We start from the raw sequence: 12,435 nt of genomic DNA on the forward strand, positions 1-12,435 counted from the left end.
TTCAAAACGATAGAAAAGCAGGTAGACTTTGCGTTGAGGGCAGGTAGATACCAGATATGTGATAGCATGATCAGTTGAAGGCATTCAGTTGTACAACTGACTAGGTATCCCCCTTTCCCTTAATTGTAAATAACTGCATCGACTGTACTGAAAACAAAAGCAACAATGCACTATTAGAGAGTACTAAGTCTTTGTCCTGTATATCTGAATGGGTCTGACCGATCGTGAACAGTACAGCGGGGCTGCCTGTACTAGCTGTTGTACCATGACCAGATAGGTCCTGTCCCTGGTCAGATAATGGTTTCATATGCACTTATGTCAGGTCATGCCATCAGAAAGGAAAGCATAAGAGTAGAATAGTGCATTAGTCTTCTAGAACAGTCCTGTACTGTATGCAGTAAAACATCCAATCATTGGGTATGGTTTTCTTTTATAGTGCTTTAACTTGTAAATAAGCTGAAAGATATTTTATACTTACACTAAGTACATATGTTCACATATTTGTGCATGTCATAGGATCTGCAATGTATGCATTTATATTACTTTATGTCATTGTATGAATTGCCATTAAGTAATATTTTCCATGTATAAAATGTTAAGTTAAATTAAATGTCAAGGTATTTAAACGGATTACAGATATTGTAACTTTATTGAAGACAGATACTGTGATTATGGCACATCAGCCACGTTTATACCTGGTTCTAATTTGCGTCCTTTGTCCTTATCTTGTCCACATTCTGATTGTGCCCACATTTTTAGACGAATAAGACGCATTGTGAACAGATTTTGATCAGATGTTGTGTGTAAACAGGCAAGATCAGGACAAGATCCAGATGAAGGACACGTTAGCAGCAGGTATAAACGGGGCTAGAAGGTGACCACTGTATAGTAACTGCATGTATAGGCTATGATATTTATTTTATTAACAAGTTAAGATGAACAATATTTATCTAATTTGCTATTGTTGATAAAAGACAAATAACCTGAACTGGTTTCCCTCGGTCCCACAAAAGTCCACCAATAGTTCTGCAACCCTCAAACCAAAGAAAAAGTTTACCTAAGAAAATGACATGAACAGATCAGGTTCAGAATACAAAGATGAAAAACAAACATTCACTGACAACACCTCACTCTTATAAAGATGTGGAATAACTGAATAGTTACACATTATGATTCCATTGTCTATTCTCACTTCTGTCATATCTCTCCCCACAACTCAATAACAGAGAAAGGCACTCTGTTCATCTAGAACAGGGGTTCTCAAAAACTATTCGAGCAGGTCCTGTCACACAAATGTCCTAGGTGGCAAAGGTCTGGATTGATAGTCATATATCGACGTAGCAAACCCCCCACCTCACAACCCATGCAACCCCAAACTGTTAAAAAAAACTATTGTTGGCAGAGAGAATTAGCAGTTCTTAAAGTTAATTTTCTGCAATTCTACACATTGTCACGGAGCAAAGGGAAAAGGTTGCCTTTTTAAAGCTAATTTATTCAATTCTACACATTATGCCACAAAGCAAAGGGAAAAGGTTGCCTTTTTAAAGCTAATTTATTCAATTCTACACATTATGCCACGAAGCAAAGGGAAAATGTTTCCATTTTAAAGCTCATTTAACATTTTCCACGTCTTATTTGTGTTCATATGATACCAGTAGTCGACCCCCGACCAAATTCCTAATTGGTATTTTTTTGGAACCACAGTCAAAAGACAAAGGTAAATTGCAGTTGGTCCAGAACAAAGCAGCACGTATCGCACTTAGATGTAAACAGAGGGAAAGTGTCAGTAACATGTATGTCAGTCTCTCCTGGCTAAAAGTTTAGGAGAAATTGACTGCATCACTATTGGTCTTTGTGCGAGGTGTTGATGGTACCAAACTGTCTGTTCAAGCAGTTCACACACAGTCCGGACACCCATTGGTACAACACAAGACATGCAACCAGAGGTCTCTTCACAGTCCCCAGGTCCAGAACAGGCTGGGAAACACAGTATTAAATAGAGCCATGACTACCATTTCAACCAAGTTATTAAAATGTGACATATTTCCTGAAACTGATGATTTTGTATTATAAAACTGGATGTATACTTTAACTAGCACATTTCAAAAAGCTATTTGACATGTGTGATCGAAAACCATCGATCTCCTTCAGAATGTACAGTTCCATAATAAGTACATAGTAAATGGTACTATACAGAAAGTTGATTCACAACCCTTGCATTCCACCTACAAGCCTGAGACAGATATAAAACAGCCTAATACTCCCTTCCCGCAGTACAACACATACAGTGCAGCCGGAAAGTATTCAGACCCCTTGACTTTTCCCACATTTTGTTACGTTACAGCCTTATCCTAGGATTCCCCCCCCCCTCATCAATCTACATACAATGCCCCAAAATTGCAAAGCAAAAACAGGTTTTTAGAAAATGTTGCTAATTTGTATATATTACATTAATATAAAAAAGCTGAAATATAACATTTACATAAGTATTCAGATCATTTATTCAATTGTTGAAACACCTTTGGCAGCGATTACAGCCTGGAGTCTTCTTGGGTATGACACTACAATCTTGGCACACCTGTATTTGGGGAAATTCTGCCATTCTTCTCTGCAGATCCTCTCAAGCTCTGTCAAGTTGGATGGGGAGCGTCGCTGCACAGATATTGTCATGTCTCCAGAGATGTTCGATCGGATTCAAGTCCGGGCCCTGGCTGGGCAACTCAAGGACATTCAGTGACTTGTCCCAAAGCCACTCCTGAGTTGTCTTGGCTGTGTGCTTAGGGTCGTTGTCCTGTTGGATGGTGAACCTTCACCCCAGCCTGAGGTCTTAAACACTCTGGAGCAGATTTTCATTAAGGATCTCCCTGTACTTTGCTTAGTTCATCTTTCCCTTGATTCTGACTAGTCTCCCAGTCCCTGCTGCTGAAAAACATCCCCACAGCATGCTGCTGCCACCTCCATGCTTCACTGTAGGGATGGTGCCAGGTTTACTCCAGACGTGACGCTTGGCATTCAGGCCAAAGAGTTCAATCTTGGTTTCATCAGACCAGAAAATCTTGTTTCTCATGGTCTGAGAGTCATTTAGGTTATTTTTGGCAAACTACTTGTGGGCTGTCATGCCATTTACTGAGGAGTGGCATGTTTGGCCACTACCATAAAGGCCTGATGGGTGGAGTACTGCAGAGACCTCCCATCTCCACAGAGGTCCTCTGGAGCTGTCAGAGAGACCATCGGGTTCTTGGTCACCTCCCTGACCAAGGCCCTTTACCCGATTGCTCAGTTTAGGTGGGCGGCCAGCTCTAAGAAGAGTCTTGGTGGTTCCAAACTTCTTCAATTTGAGAATGATGGAGGCCACTGTGTTCTTGGGGATCTTCAATGCTGAAGAAATGTTTTGGTACCCTTCCCAAGATCTGTGCTTGACACAATCCTGTCTCGGAGCTCTACGGAAAATTCCTTTGACCTCACAGATTGATTTTTGCTCTGACCTGCACTGTCAACTGTGGGACCTTATATAGACAGGTGTGTGCCTTTCCAATCAAGTTGTAGAAACAGCTCAAGGATGGTCAATGGAAACAGGATGCACCGAAGCTGAATTTTGAGTCTCATAGCAAAGGGTCTGAGTACTTATGTAAATAAGGTATGTTTTTATTTGTAATAAATTTGCAAAAATATCTAAAACACTGTTTTTGCTTTGTCATTATGGGGTATTGTGTGTAGATTGATGAGACATCTTTTTATTTAATCCATTTTAGAATAAAGCTGTAATCTAACAAAATGTGGACAAAGTCTAGGGGTCTGAATACTTTCCAAATGCACTGTATGCTCCTGTAGTCTTCACAGGAGGAGACTGATTGTGTCAGTCATGATTCAACAAGCATTCAGAATCAAGATTACACTCTGATGTGCAACACTAGGCACCTTTCCTTGACATACCGCACAACTTCAAACATGGCAGGTCAATTTCTAACAATAATCACTGTGCAAAAATATCAAAGTCTATGGTACGTGTATGTACTCTGTCCTCCCCATAAAAACATCATCATCAATCCTATCATGACTTGCTGGGCAGGTTTGTATATCTTCTACACTGTAATACTGTCTACAGAACAAGGTTCAATAACATCTGTGATGTCAGGCCGCCACACCATACGAAGTGATAGATTTAACATTTCCTGTCAGGCCTGTCTGTCTCCGTTAAAGGGCAGGGAGGGACAGCACAGCTACATGCTCTGGGAAGTAAAAGTCAGGGTTTGACTCCAATAGTGGTTCAGATCAACTCTCTGGATCAGAGATTCTATTTACGTCCAATAACATATTTCTGTGCAGGTCATGCCCCCCTCCCCCACATGCCCCCCACCCCCCATAAAAACAGGTATTGCTACATCAAAAAGTTTCTCAACTGGTCCCTGAAACAGAATAAAACAAATATATGTTTTTCACAACACATGTCAACAAACCACCTGTTGGTCACTATCCACAGTCCCAGCTGGTGCAAAACCTTTGAATTATCAACATGTACAGTCCCCTCTCCACCTCCTATCAGCAGCCACAGCCCCAACCTTCTCCGCCCATGTCTTTGCTGTTGAGTTTGAAGCTTTCCGTCACATTCTCATTGAACATGGGTCCCCCGTGGCGCAGGATGAGCTCGGCAGCCATCTTGTTAAAGGCCTCATCCACGTTGGAGGCGTCTTTAGCCGATGTCTCAATGGCCGTCAAGAACTCCAGCTGGTGGGCCATGGTCTGGGCATCTTCTAACGACACCTCACGCTGATCCACCAGGTCAGACTTATTCCCTGAGGATAGAGAGGAGGACCAAGCAGAGGGAGGACAGATTTATTTGATTTTTTCTTTATTTAACTAGGCAAGTCAGTTAAGAACAAATTATTATTTTCAATGACGGCCTAGGAACAGTGGGTTAACTGCCTGTTCAGGGGCAGAACGACAGATTTGTACCTTGTCAGCTCGGGGGTTTGAACTTGCAACCTTCCGGTTACTAGTCCAAAGCTCTAACCACTAGGCTACGAGGATGAGAGGTGAGGGTGGAAGAGGGGAGAGAACAGGTGGGATGGGGTGAGGGTAGAAGAGGACAGGTGGGATGAGGTGAGGGTGGAAGAGGGGAGAGAACAGGTGGGATGAGGTGAGGGTGGAAGAGGGGAGAGGACAGGTGAGGTGAGGGGGGAAGAAGGAAGGAGGAGAGGGGAGAAGAGGTGAGGGGGAAGAGGACAGGTGGGACAGTAGGGGAGAGGACAGGTAAAGAGGGGAGGTGGAAGAGAGGTTAGAAGGAGAGATGAGGAAGAGGAGCAGGGGTGAGGAAGAGAGGGGTGAGGTAAAGAGGTGAGTAAGAGGTAAGAAATAGAGGTGAGGAAGAGAGGAGAGGACAGGACAGGTGAGGAGAAGAAGAGGAGGAGAGATGGGAGAGGACAGGTGGGAGAAGAGAGGACAGGTATGGATAGGGGAGAAGTGAGGAGAGGTAAAGGGGACAGGAGAGGGAAGAAATGAAGGGGACAGGTGAGGGAAGAGGAGAGGTGAGGGGGACAGGTAAGGGGAGAGGAGGAGAGGTGAGGAGGAAAGGTGAGGAAAACAGGTGAGGGAAGATGAGGAGAGGTGAAGAGGTGAGGAGGAGGTGAGGAAAAGGAGGAGGAGAGGTAAAGATGAGAGGACAGGAGGAGAGAGAGGTGAGAGTCGAGGTGGGGACACAATGGGGTATTTGGTATTTCTTCTATTTTATTAGGATCCCCATTAGCTGTTGCAGAGTCAATCAGTCCATAGGGGCCAGTCAGCCAGCCAGTCAGTCCATATGGGCCACTATGTCAGTTAGTCCAAAAGGGCCAGTCAGTCAGACAGCCAGTCAGCCCATGGAGGTCAGTCAGTCAATAGAGGCCAGTCAGTCAGCCCAGAGAGGCCAATCACTCAGTCAACTTGTCAGACCATAGGGGCCAGTCAGTCAGTCCATACATAGGGACCAGTCAGTCAATAGAGGCCAGTCAGTCAGCACATAGAGGCCATTCACTCAGTCAACGTGTCAGTCCATAGGGGCCACTATGTCAGTTAGTCCATAGGGGCCAGTCAGTCAGCCAGTCAGTCAGTCCATACATAGGGACCAGTCAGCCAGTACATACATAGGGGCCAGTCAGTCAGCCAGTCAGCCAGTACATACATAGGGGCCAGTCAGCCAGTCCATAGGGACCAGTCCATAGGGACCAGTCAGCCAGTCAGTTCATACATAGGGACCAGTCAGCGAGTCCATCGGGACCAGTCAGCGAGTCCATCGGGACCAGTCAGCCAGTCCATCGGGACCAGTCAGCCAGTCCATCGGGACCAGTCAGCCAGTCCATCGGGACCAGTCAGTCTATACATAGGGACCAGTCAGCCAGTCAGTCCATAGGGGCCAGTCAGTCAGTCCATAGGGGCCAGTCAGTCAGTCCATAGGGACCAGTCAGCCAGTACATACATAGGGGCCAGTCAGTCAGCCAGTACATACATAGGGACCAGTCAGCCAGTCCATAGGGACCAGTCCATAGGGACCAGTCAGCCAGTCAGTCCATACATAGGGACCAGTCAGCCAGTCCATAGGGACCAGTCAGCCAGTCAGTCTATACATAGGGACCAGTCAGCCAGTCAGTCAGTCCATAGGGGCCAGTCAGTCAGTCAATCCATACATAGGGGCCAGTCAGCCAGTCCATAGGGACCAGTCAGCCAGTACATACATAGGGGCCAGTCAGTCAGCCAGTCAGCCAGTACATACATAGGGACCAGTCAGCCAGTCCATAGGGACCAGTACATAGGGACCAGTCAGGCAGTCAGTCCATACATAGGGACCAGTCAGCCAGTCAGTCCATACATAGGGACCAGTCAGCCAGTCAGTCAGTCCATAGGGACCAGTCAGCCAGTCCATAGGGACCAGTCAGCCAGTCCATAGGGACCAGTACATAGGGACCAGTCAGGCAGTCAGTCCATACATAGGGACCAGTCAGCCAGTCAGTCCATACATAGGGACCAGTCAGCCAGTCAGTCAGTCCATAGGGACCAGTCAGCCAGTCCATAGGGACCAGTCAGCCAGTCCATAGGGACCAGTCAGCCAGTCAGTATATACATAGGGACCAGTCAGCCAGTCAGTCCATAGGGGCCAGTCAGTCAGTCCATAGGGGCCAGTCAGTCAGTCAGTCAGTCAGTCCATAGGGGCCAGTCAGCCAGCCAGTCAGTCAGTCCATAGGGGCCAGTCAGTCAGTCAGTCCATAGGGGCCAGTCAGTCAGTCAGTCCATAGGGTATTTGGGACTTTATTAGGATCTCCATTCGCAGTTGCAAAATCAGCAGATACTCTTCCTGGGGTCCACACAAAACATAATACAGAACATTAATAGACAAGAACAGCTCAAGGACAGAACTACACATGTAAAAAAGGCACACGTAGCCTACATATCAATACATACACACAAACTATCTAGGTCAAATAGAGGAGAGGCGTTGTGCCTTGAGATGTTGCTTTATCTGTTTTTAAAACAGAGTGATTTAAAATAGGATGATTTATGAAGACCAGGGATAAACATTATCAAGCATGTTACTGATGTAAGGTAAGTAATAAACTAACTAGCAACCCTTTATTAGGATAGTCCATCTGTTGATGCTCTACAGACCATCAGTAACATTTCAACTATCTACTAACTCTAACCCTTATTCTAACCCTAACTTTAACACTTATTCTAACCCTAACTTGAACCCTAACCCTAACCCTTATTCTAACCCTAACCCTTACCCTAACTTTAACACTTATTCTAACCCTAACCCTAACTTGAACCCTTACCCTAACCCTAACCCTTATTCTAACCCTTACCCTAACTTGAACACTTATTGTAACCCCTAACTGTTACCTAACTGGAAATCAATCATTCAGCTATCCATCTATAGATGGACTATCCAGATAAAGTCTGACCCTAGTAACTAACAACTAACCGATGAGCAGGGGTACAATGTTTGACCCTCCGTATTTCTTGACGTCCTCCATCCACTTGGGCACAGCCATGAAGGTTCCTCTCTTAGTGATGTCATAGGCAATGACGGCTCCGTTGGTGCTGCGGTAATAACTCTGGGTGATCGTCCTGAAACGTTCCTGGCCCGCCGTGTCCCAGATCTGCAGCTGGACAACAACATATTCAACCCAGGGTTATCTCACAGAGTTAGCCCTAACCCAGGGTAATCTCACAGAGTTAGCCCTAACGCAGGGTAATCTCACAGAGTTAGCCCTAACCCAGGGTAATCTCACAGAGTTAGCCCTAACCCAGGGTAATCTCACAGAGTTAGCCCTAACCCAGGGTAATCTCACAGAGTTAGCCCTAACCCAGGGTAATCTCACAGAGTTAGCCCTAACCCAGGGTAATCTCACAGAGTTAGCCCTAACCCAGGGTTATCTCACAGAGTTAGCCCTAACCCAGGGTAATCTCACAGAGTTAGCCCTAACCCAGGGTAATCTCACAGAGTTAGCCCTAACCCAGGGTAATCTCACAGAGTTAGCCCTAACCCAGGGTAATCTCACAGAGTTAGCCCTAACCCAGGGTAATCTCACAGAGTTAGCCCTAACCCAGGGTAATCTCACAGAGTTAGCCCTAACCCAGGGTAATCTCACAGAGTTAGCCCTAACCCAGGGTAATCTCACAGAGTTAGCCCTAACCCAGGGTAATCTCACAGAGTTAGCCCTAACCAAGGGTAATCTCACAGAGTTAGCCCTAACCCAGGGCAATCCCAGAGCTAGTTAACTACACATATTATCATTGGCAGTAGGCTTCCCCAGTGATTTTCCCCACGCACTGCAAGCCAGGGGAAAACAAATACATATTACAACCTATGTGTTGTGATAATTGCGTTGTTTGCTCTATAACCTGTTAGTTCATATGCCTTGACACTGTGATATATTGGCCTAAGGATGAGACAAGACACAGTGGCAGAATAAATTCAACCACACCTTTGTTTCATCACCAAACCAGAGAGCAACATCTGTCTAGTGAAGTCCACAAAGCATATTGCATGTAACAAACAGTTACATGACCTACAGCAAGGTCAATCAAGTTAATGTTTCAGACATTTGAGACCACTAAACAGCTACTAATTTAGAAACCAGGAGAGTCAGGCTACCGCAAGTCACAAAGAACCCAGGAGAGTCAGGCTACCGCAAGTCACAAAGAACCCAGGAGAGTCAGGCTACCGCAAGTCACAAAGAACCCAGGAGAGTCAGGCTACCGCAAGTCACAAAGAACCCAGCAGCTGCTTCCACTATTCCAGCACCATTTCAACATCATCCAATCACCTATGCTTAGTCTAAAACAGTGACAACTAAAAGATACCAAAAACAATATAGTCCAATCAAAGTAAGCTAAATATGATGAGGCTCTCCATGGTTCTAATTTGTGTGTGTGTTCGTACAAGCAGAAAAAACATGTTGACTCACCCTACTTATTGAGAAACGCCGATGCCATCCTCTCATGTTGACTGTCATACAGTACAAGCTTTTAGTTTTCGTCTTAGCCTACCTGGCTAAAATGCAGTGGTGGAAAAAGTACCCAATTGTCATACTTGAGTAAAAGTATAGATACCTTAATAGAAAGTTACTCAAGTAAAAGTGAAAGTCACCCAGTAAAATACTACTTGAGTAAAAGTCTAAAAGTATGGGCATTAATATGGAGTTGGTCTCCCTTTGCTGCTATAACAGCCTCCACTCTTCTGGGAAGGCTTTCCACTAGATGTTGGAACATTGCTGCGGGGACTTGCTTCAATTCAGCCACAAGAGCATTAGTGAGGTCGGGCACTGATGTTGGGTGATTAGGCCTGGCTCACAGTCGGCGTTCCAATTCATCCCAAAGCTGATCAATGGGGTTGAGGTCAGGTCTCCGTGTAGGTTAGTCAAGTTCTTCCACATCGATGTCGACAAACCATTTCTGTATGGACCTTGCTTTGTGCATGGGGCCTTCCCCAAACGGTTAGCACAAAGCTGGAAGCACAGAATAGCCTAGAATGTCATTGTGTGCTGTAGCGTTAAGCTTTCCCTTCATTGGAACTAAGGGGCCTGAACCATGAAAAACAACCGCAGACATGGGATAAACAAACGCCAAGTCAATAACACAATAGAAAAATATACAGTGTGTGCAAATGAAGCCAGGTTAGGGAGGTAAGGCAATAAATAGGCCATAGTGGCGAAATAATTACAATTTAGCATTAACACTGGAATAGATGTGCAGAAGATGATGTGCAAGTAAAGATACAGTTGTGCAATTGCTCCTGAGTCCAATGGCAGCGAGCTTTACACCACTCCAGCCGACGCTTGGCTGCTCAGCCATGGAAACCCATTTCATGAAGCTCCCGAAAAACAGTTATTGTGTTGACGTTGCTTCCAGAGGCAGTTTAGACCTCAGTAGTGAGACCTCGGTAGTGAGTGTTGCAACCGAGGACAGACGATTTTTTACACGCTTCAGCGGTCCCGTTCTGAGTTTGTGTGGCCTACCACTTCGCTGGCTGAGCCGTTGTTGCTCCTAGATGTTTCCACTTCACAATAACAGCACTTACAGCAGAGAAGAAATGTGACAAACTGACTTGTTGGAAAGGTGGCATCCTATGGCGGTGCCACATTGAAAGTCACTGAGCTCTTCAGTACGAGCCATTCTACTGCCAATGTTTGTCTATGTTGATTGCATGGCTGTGTGCTCGATTTTATACACCTGTTGTGGCTGAAAAAGCAGAATCCACTCATTTGAAGGGGTGTCCACATACTGCTGTATATACAGTGAGTAGTGGCAGCATAGAGACCCTGAGGGATGACTGCAGAGCTGGACCCTATTGCAAATGCTCGCTGGCTTCCCTTGGATTCAATGCTATGGGTGTCAATAATGTCATACAGCATCACTACACACAGAGCTGTTTCGCTTTCTCGGGTGGTTTCTCTGGTGAGAGTGTCCATTCAGCCTCTTGCGAATTGAAGGAAAATGATGAAACACAGAGTAACGAAATAAAATATTTGATGTATTTATTTTAGTGGGGGATCAATTTTTTTGGGGGGGGGACGCCTGGCTTCCCTTGGCAACCATGAATACGCGCCACTGTCTATTGTTGACTTTGGTTAACAGTCACATAGGCTAGGCTATGGGAATTGATCAATTCACATCAGGTTACTTTAGCTATAGCTACTAACCTTCACTCTCTTCCCTTGAATATCCATTGTCTTCATGGTAAAGTCCACTCCGATGGTATTTCCTTGTCTTTCCATGAAATTACCAGACTTGAACCGTTGAACCACACAAGTTTTGCCAACACCTACATCTCCCACTAAAACTATTTTAAAAACAAAGTCATAGCTGTCATCCGTCTCCAGTAACGTTAATGACATTGTCGATGCGACTGGTGGCTGTTTCTTAGATAACTACAAAGTTATCGTCGATGTTACATGAGTGTTTTATAACAACGCTAGAATAGTATCTGTCTACAATGCAAAACTGACGTGGAGAAAAGTCGGCACCCACGGAATTGCCAACGCGGAAGGCAAAAGTACAGTTTTAGGTATCCTTCAACCGCGCCTGAATGTTTCAACACGGACTAGATAAACGCTATTCTCATAGGAGTCCATAGCATACAAAGTGGAGGACCGTCACTAGGGTCCTAATAACAGCTGTTATTTCAGATTTATTTGCAACGCATTCAAACAATTTACAATTGTAAAATGCAATCCATGCAAATGGTACAAGATTAGGGTCAGATAATATTATAAAACAATCTAGAATAAGGCTAATCTGGGTGTTTTAAAAGCATTTAAAATATATAAGTAATTTGACATGTTTGGAGTTTAATTTAACAATAATTTGAATTATGAAATCCCTAATATACACAATCATTATCGTGGCATGTATTTTATGTTATTGGACATGTGATGTTGTTAACATTAGGCCTATAGATGACAATTTAATTAGGAGAACTTTTCAATTCTAACATTGTGAGGCTTCTCCCACCGCTGACTTTGCAATGACAACTGGGGTGTATTCATTCCGCCAATTTTGTTTCAAAACATTTCTTAAACAGAAGCAAACATGGACGAAATGGGGAGGGACTAACCTGAATTTGCCAAACACTTCTGGGGTGTATTCATTAGTCAGATTCCGTTGCAAAATGTTTATTAGTCTGTTGCGAAACCGTTTATTGTTGACGTTTACTATCTAGGAACCAAATTGAAGGAAACAGGATCTAACAAGGAATTACCTACATAAATTTGTCCAATAGAAAGTCTTGTTTTCGTTTGAAGTAACAGTTTCCATTGCAACACATTTTGTAACAGACTAAACATTTTGCAACGGAAACCTGACTAATGAATACACCCTTGGGGTTTAAGAACCAAACAGAAGTAAAAAGAGGAAAAGGAATGAAACATGGCGGGATTAACCTGAATTTGTCCAATAGAAAAC

The 12,435-nt window shown here is 44.4% G+C and overlaps 1 protein-coding gene across 2 annotated transcripts; it reads right to left on the bottom strand.

Annotated features, from left to right (window-relative positions):
- Positions 1 to 3,632: 3,632 nt before the first annotated feature.
- rab43 (RAB43, member RAS oncogene family) lies at positions 3,633 to 11,888 on the bottom strand. 2 transcript variants are annotated; one of them, XM_021610834.2, is made up of 3 exons: positions 11,175 to 11,888; positions 7,952 to 8,129; positions 3,633 to 4,793 (listed from the first exon to the last, which is right to left on the bottom strand). In XM_021610834.2, the coding sequence occupies exons 1-3, from the start codon at positions 11,367 to 11,369 to the stop codon at positions 4,540 to 4,542; spliced, it is 627 nt and encodes a 208-aa protein (XP_021466509.1). In that variant the 5' UTR covers positions 11,370 to 11,888; the 3' UTR covers positions 3,633 to 4,539. The 2 variants fall into 2 exon arrangements, with proteins under 2 accessions (XP_021466509.1, XP_021466508.1); XM_021610833.2 differs by having other exon boundaries at positions 7,952 to 8,135; positions 11,175 to 11,870.
- Positions 11,889 to 12,435: the final 547 nt, after the last annotated feature.

This window comes from Oncorhynchus mykiss, chromosome 7 (assembly GCF_013265735.2).
Source record: "Oncorhynchus mykiss isolate Arlee chromosome 7, USDA_OmykA_1.1, whole genome shotgun sequence".
Lineage (NCBI taxonomy): Eukaryota > Metazoa > Chordata > Actinopteri > Salmoniformes > Salmonidae > Oncorhynchus > Oncorhynchus mykiss.

What these genes read in the sequence shown, in the direction of transcription:
- rab43 (XM_021610833.2), bottom strand. Translation starts at nt 11,369, where the DNA reads ATGTCATTAACGTTACTGGAGACGGATGACAGCTATGACTTTGTTTTT. An exon ending in TTCAAGGGAAGAGAGTGAAG is followed by an intron (nt 8,136 to 11,174) that starts GTTAGTAGCTAT and finishes GTTGTTGTCCAG; the next exon opens with CTGCAGATCTGGGACACGGC. An exon ending in CATTGTACCCCTGCTCATCG is followed by an intron (nt 4,794 to 7,951) that starts GTTAGTTGTTAG and finishes CTCTATCCTCAG; the next exon opens with GGAATAAGTCTGACCTGGTG.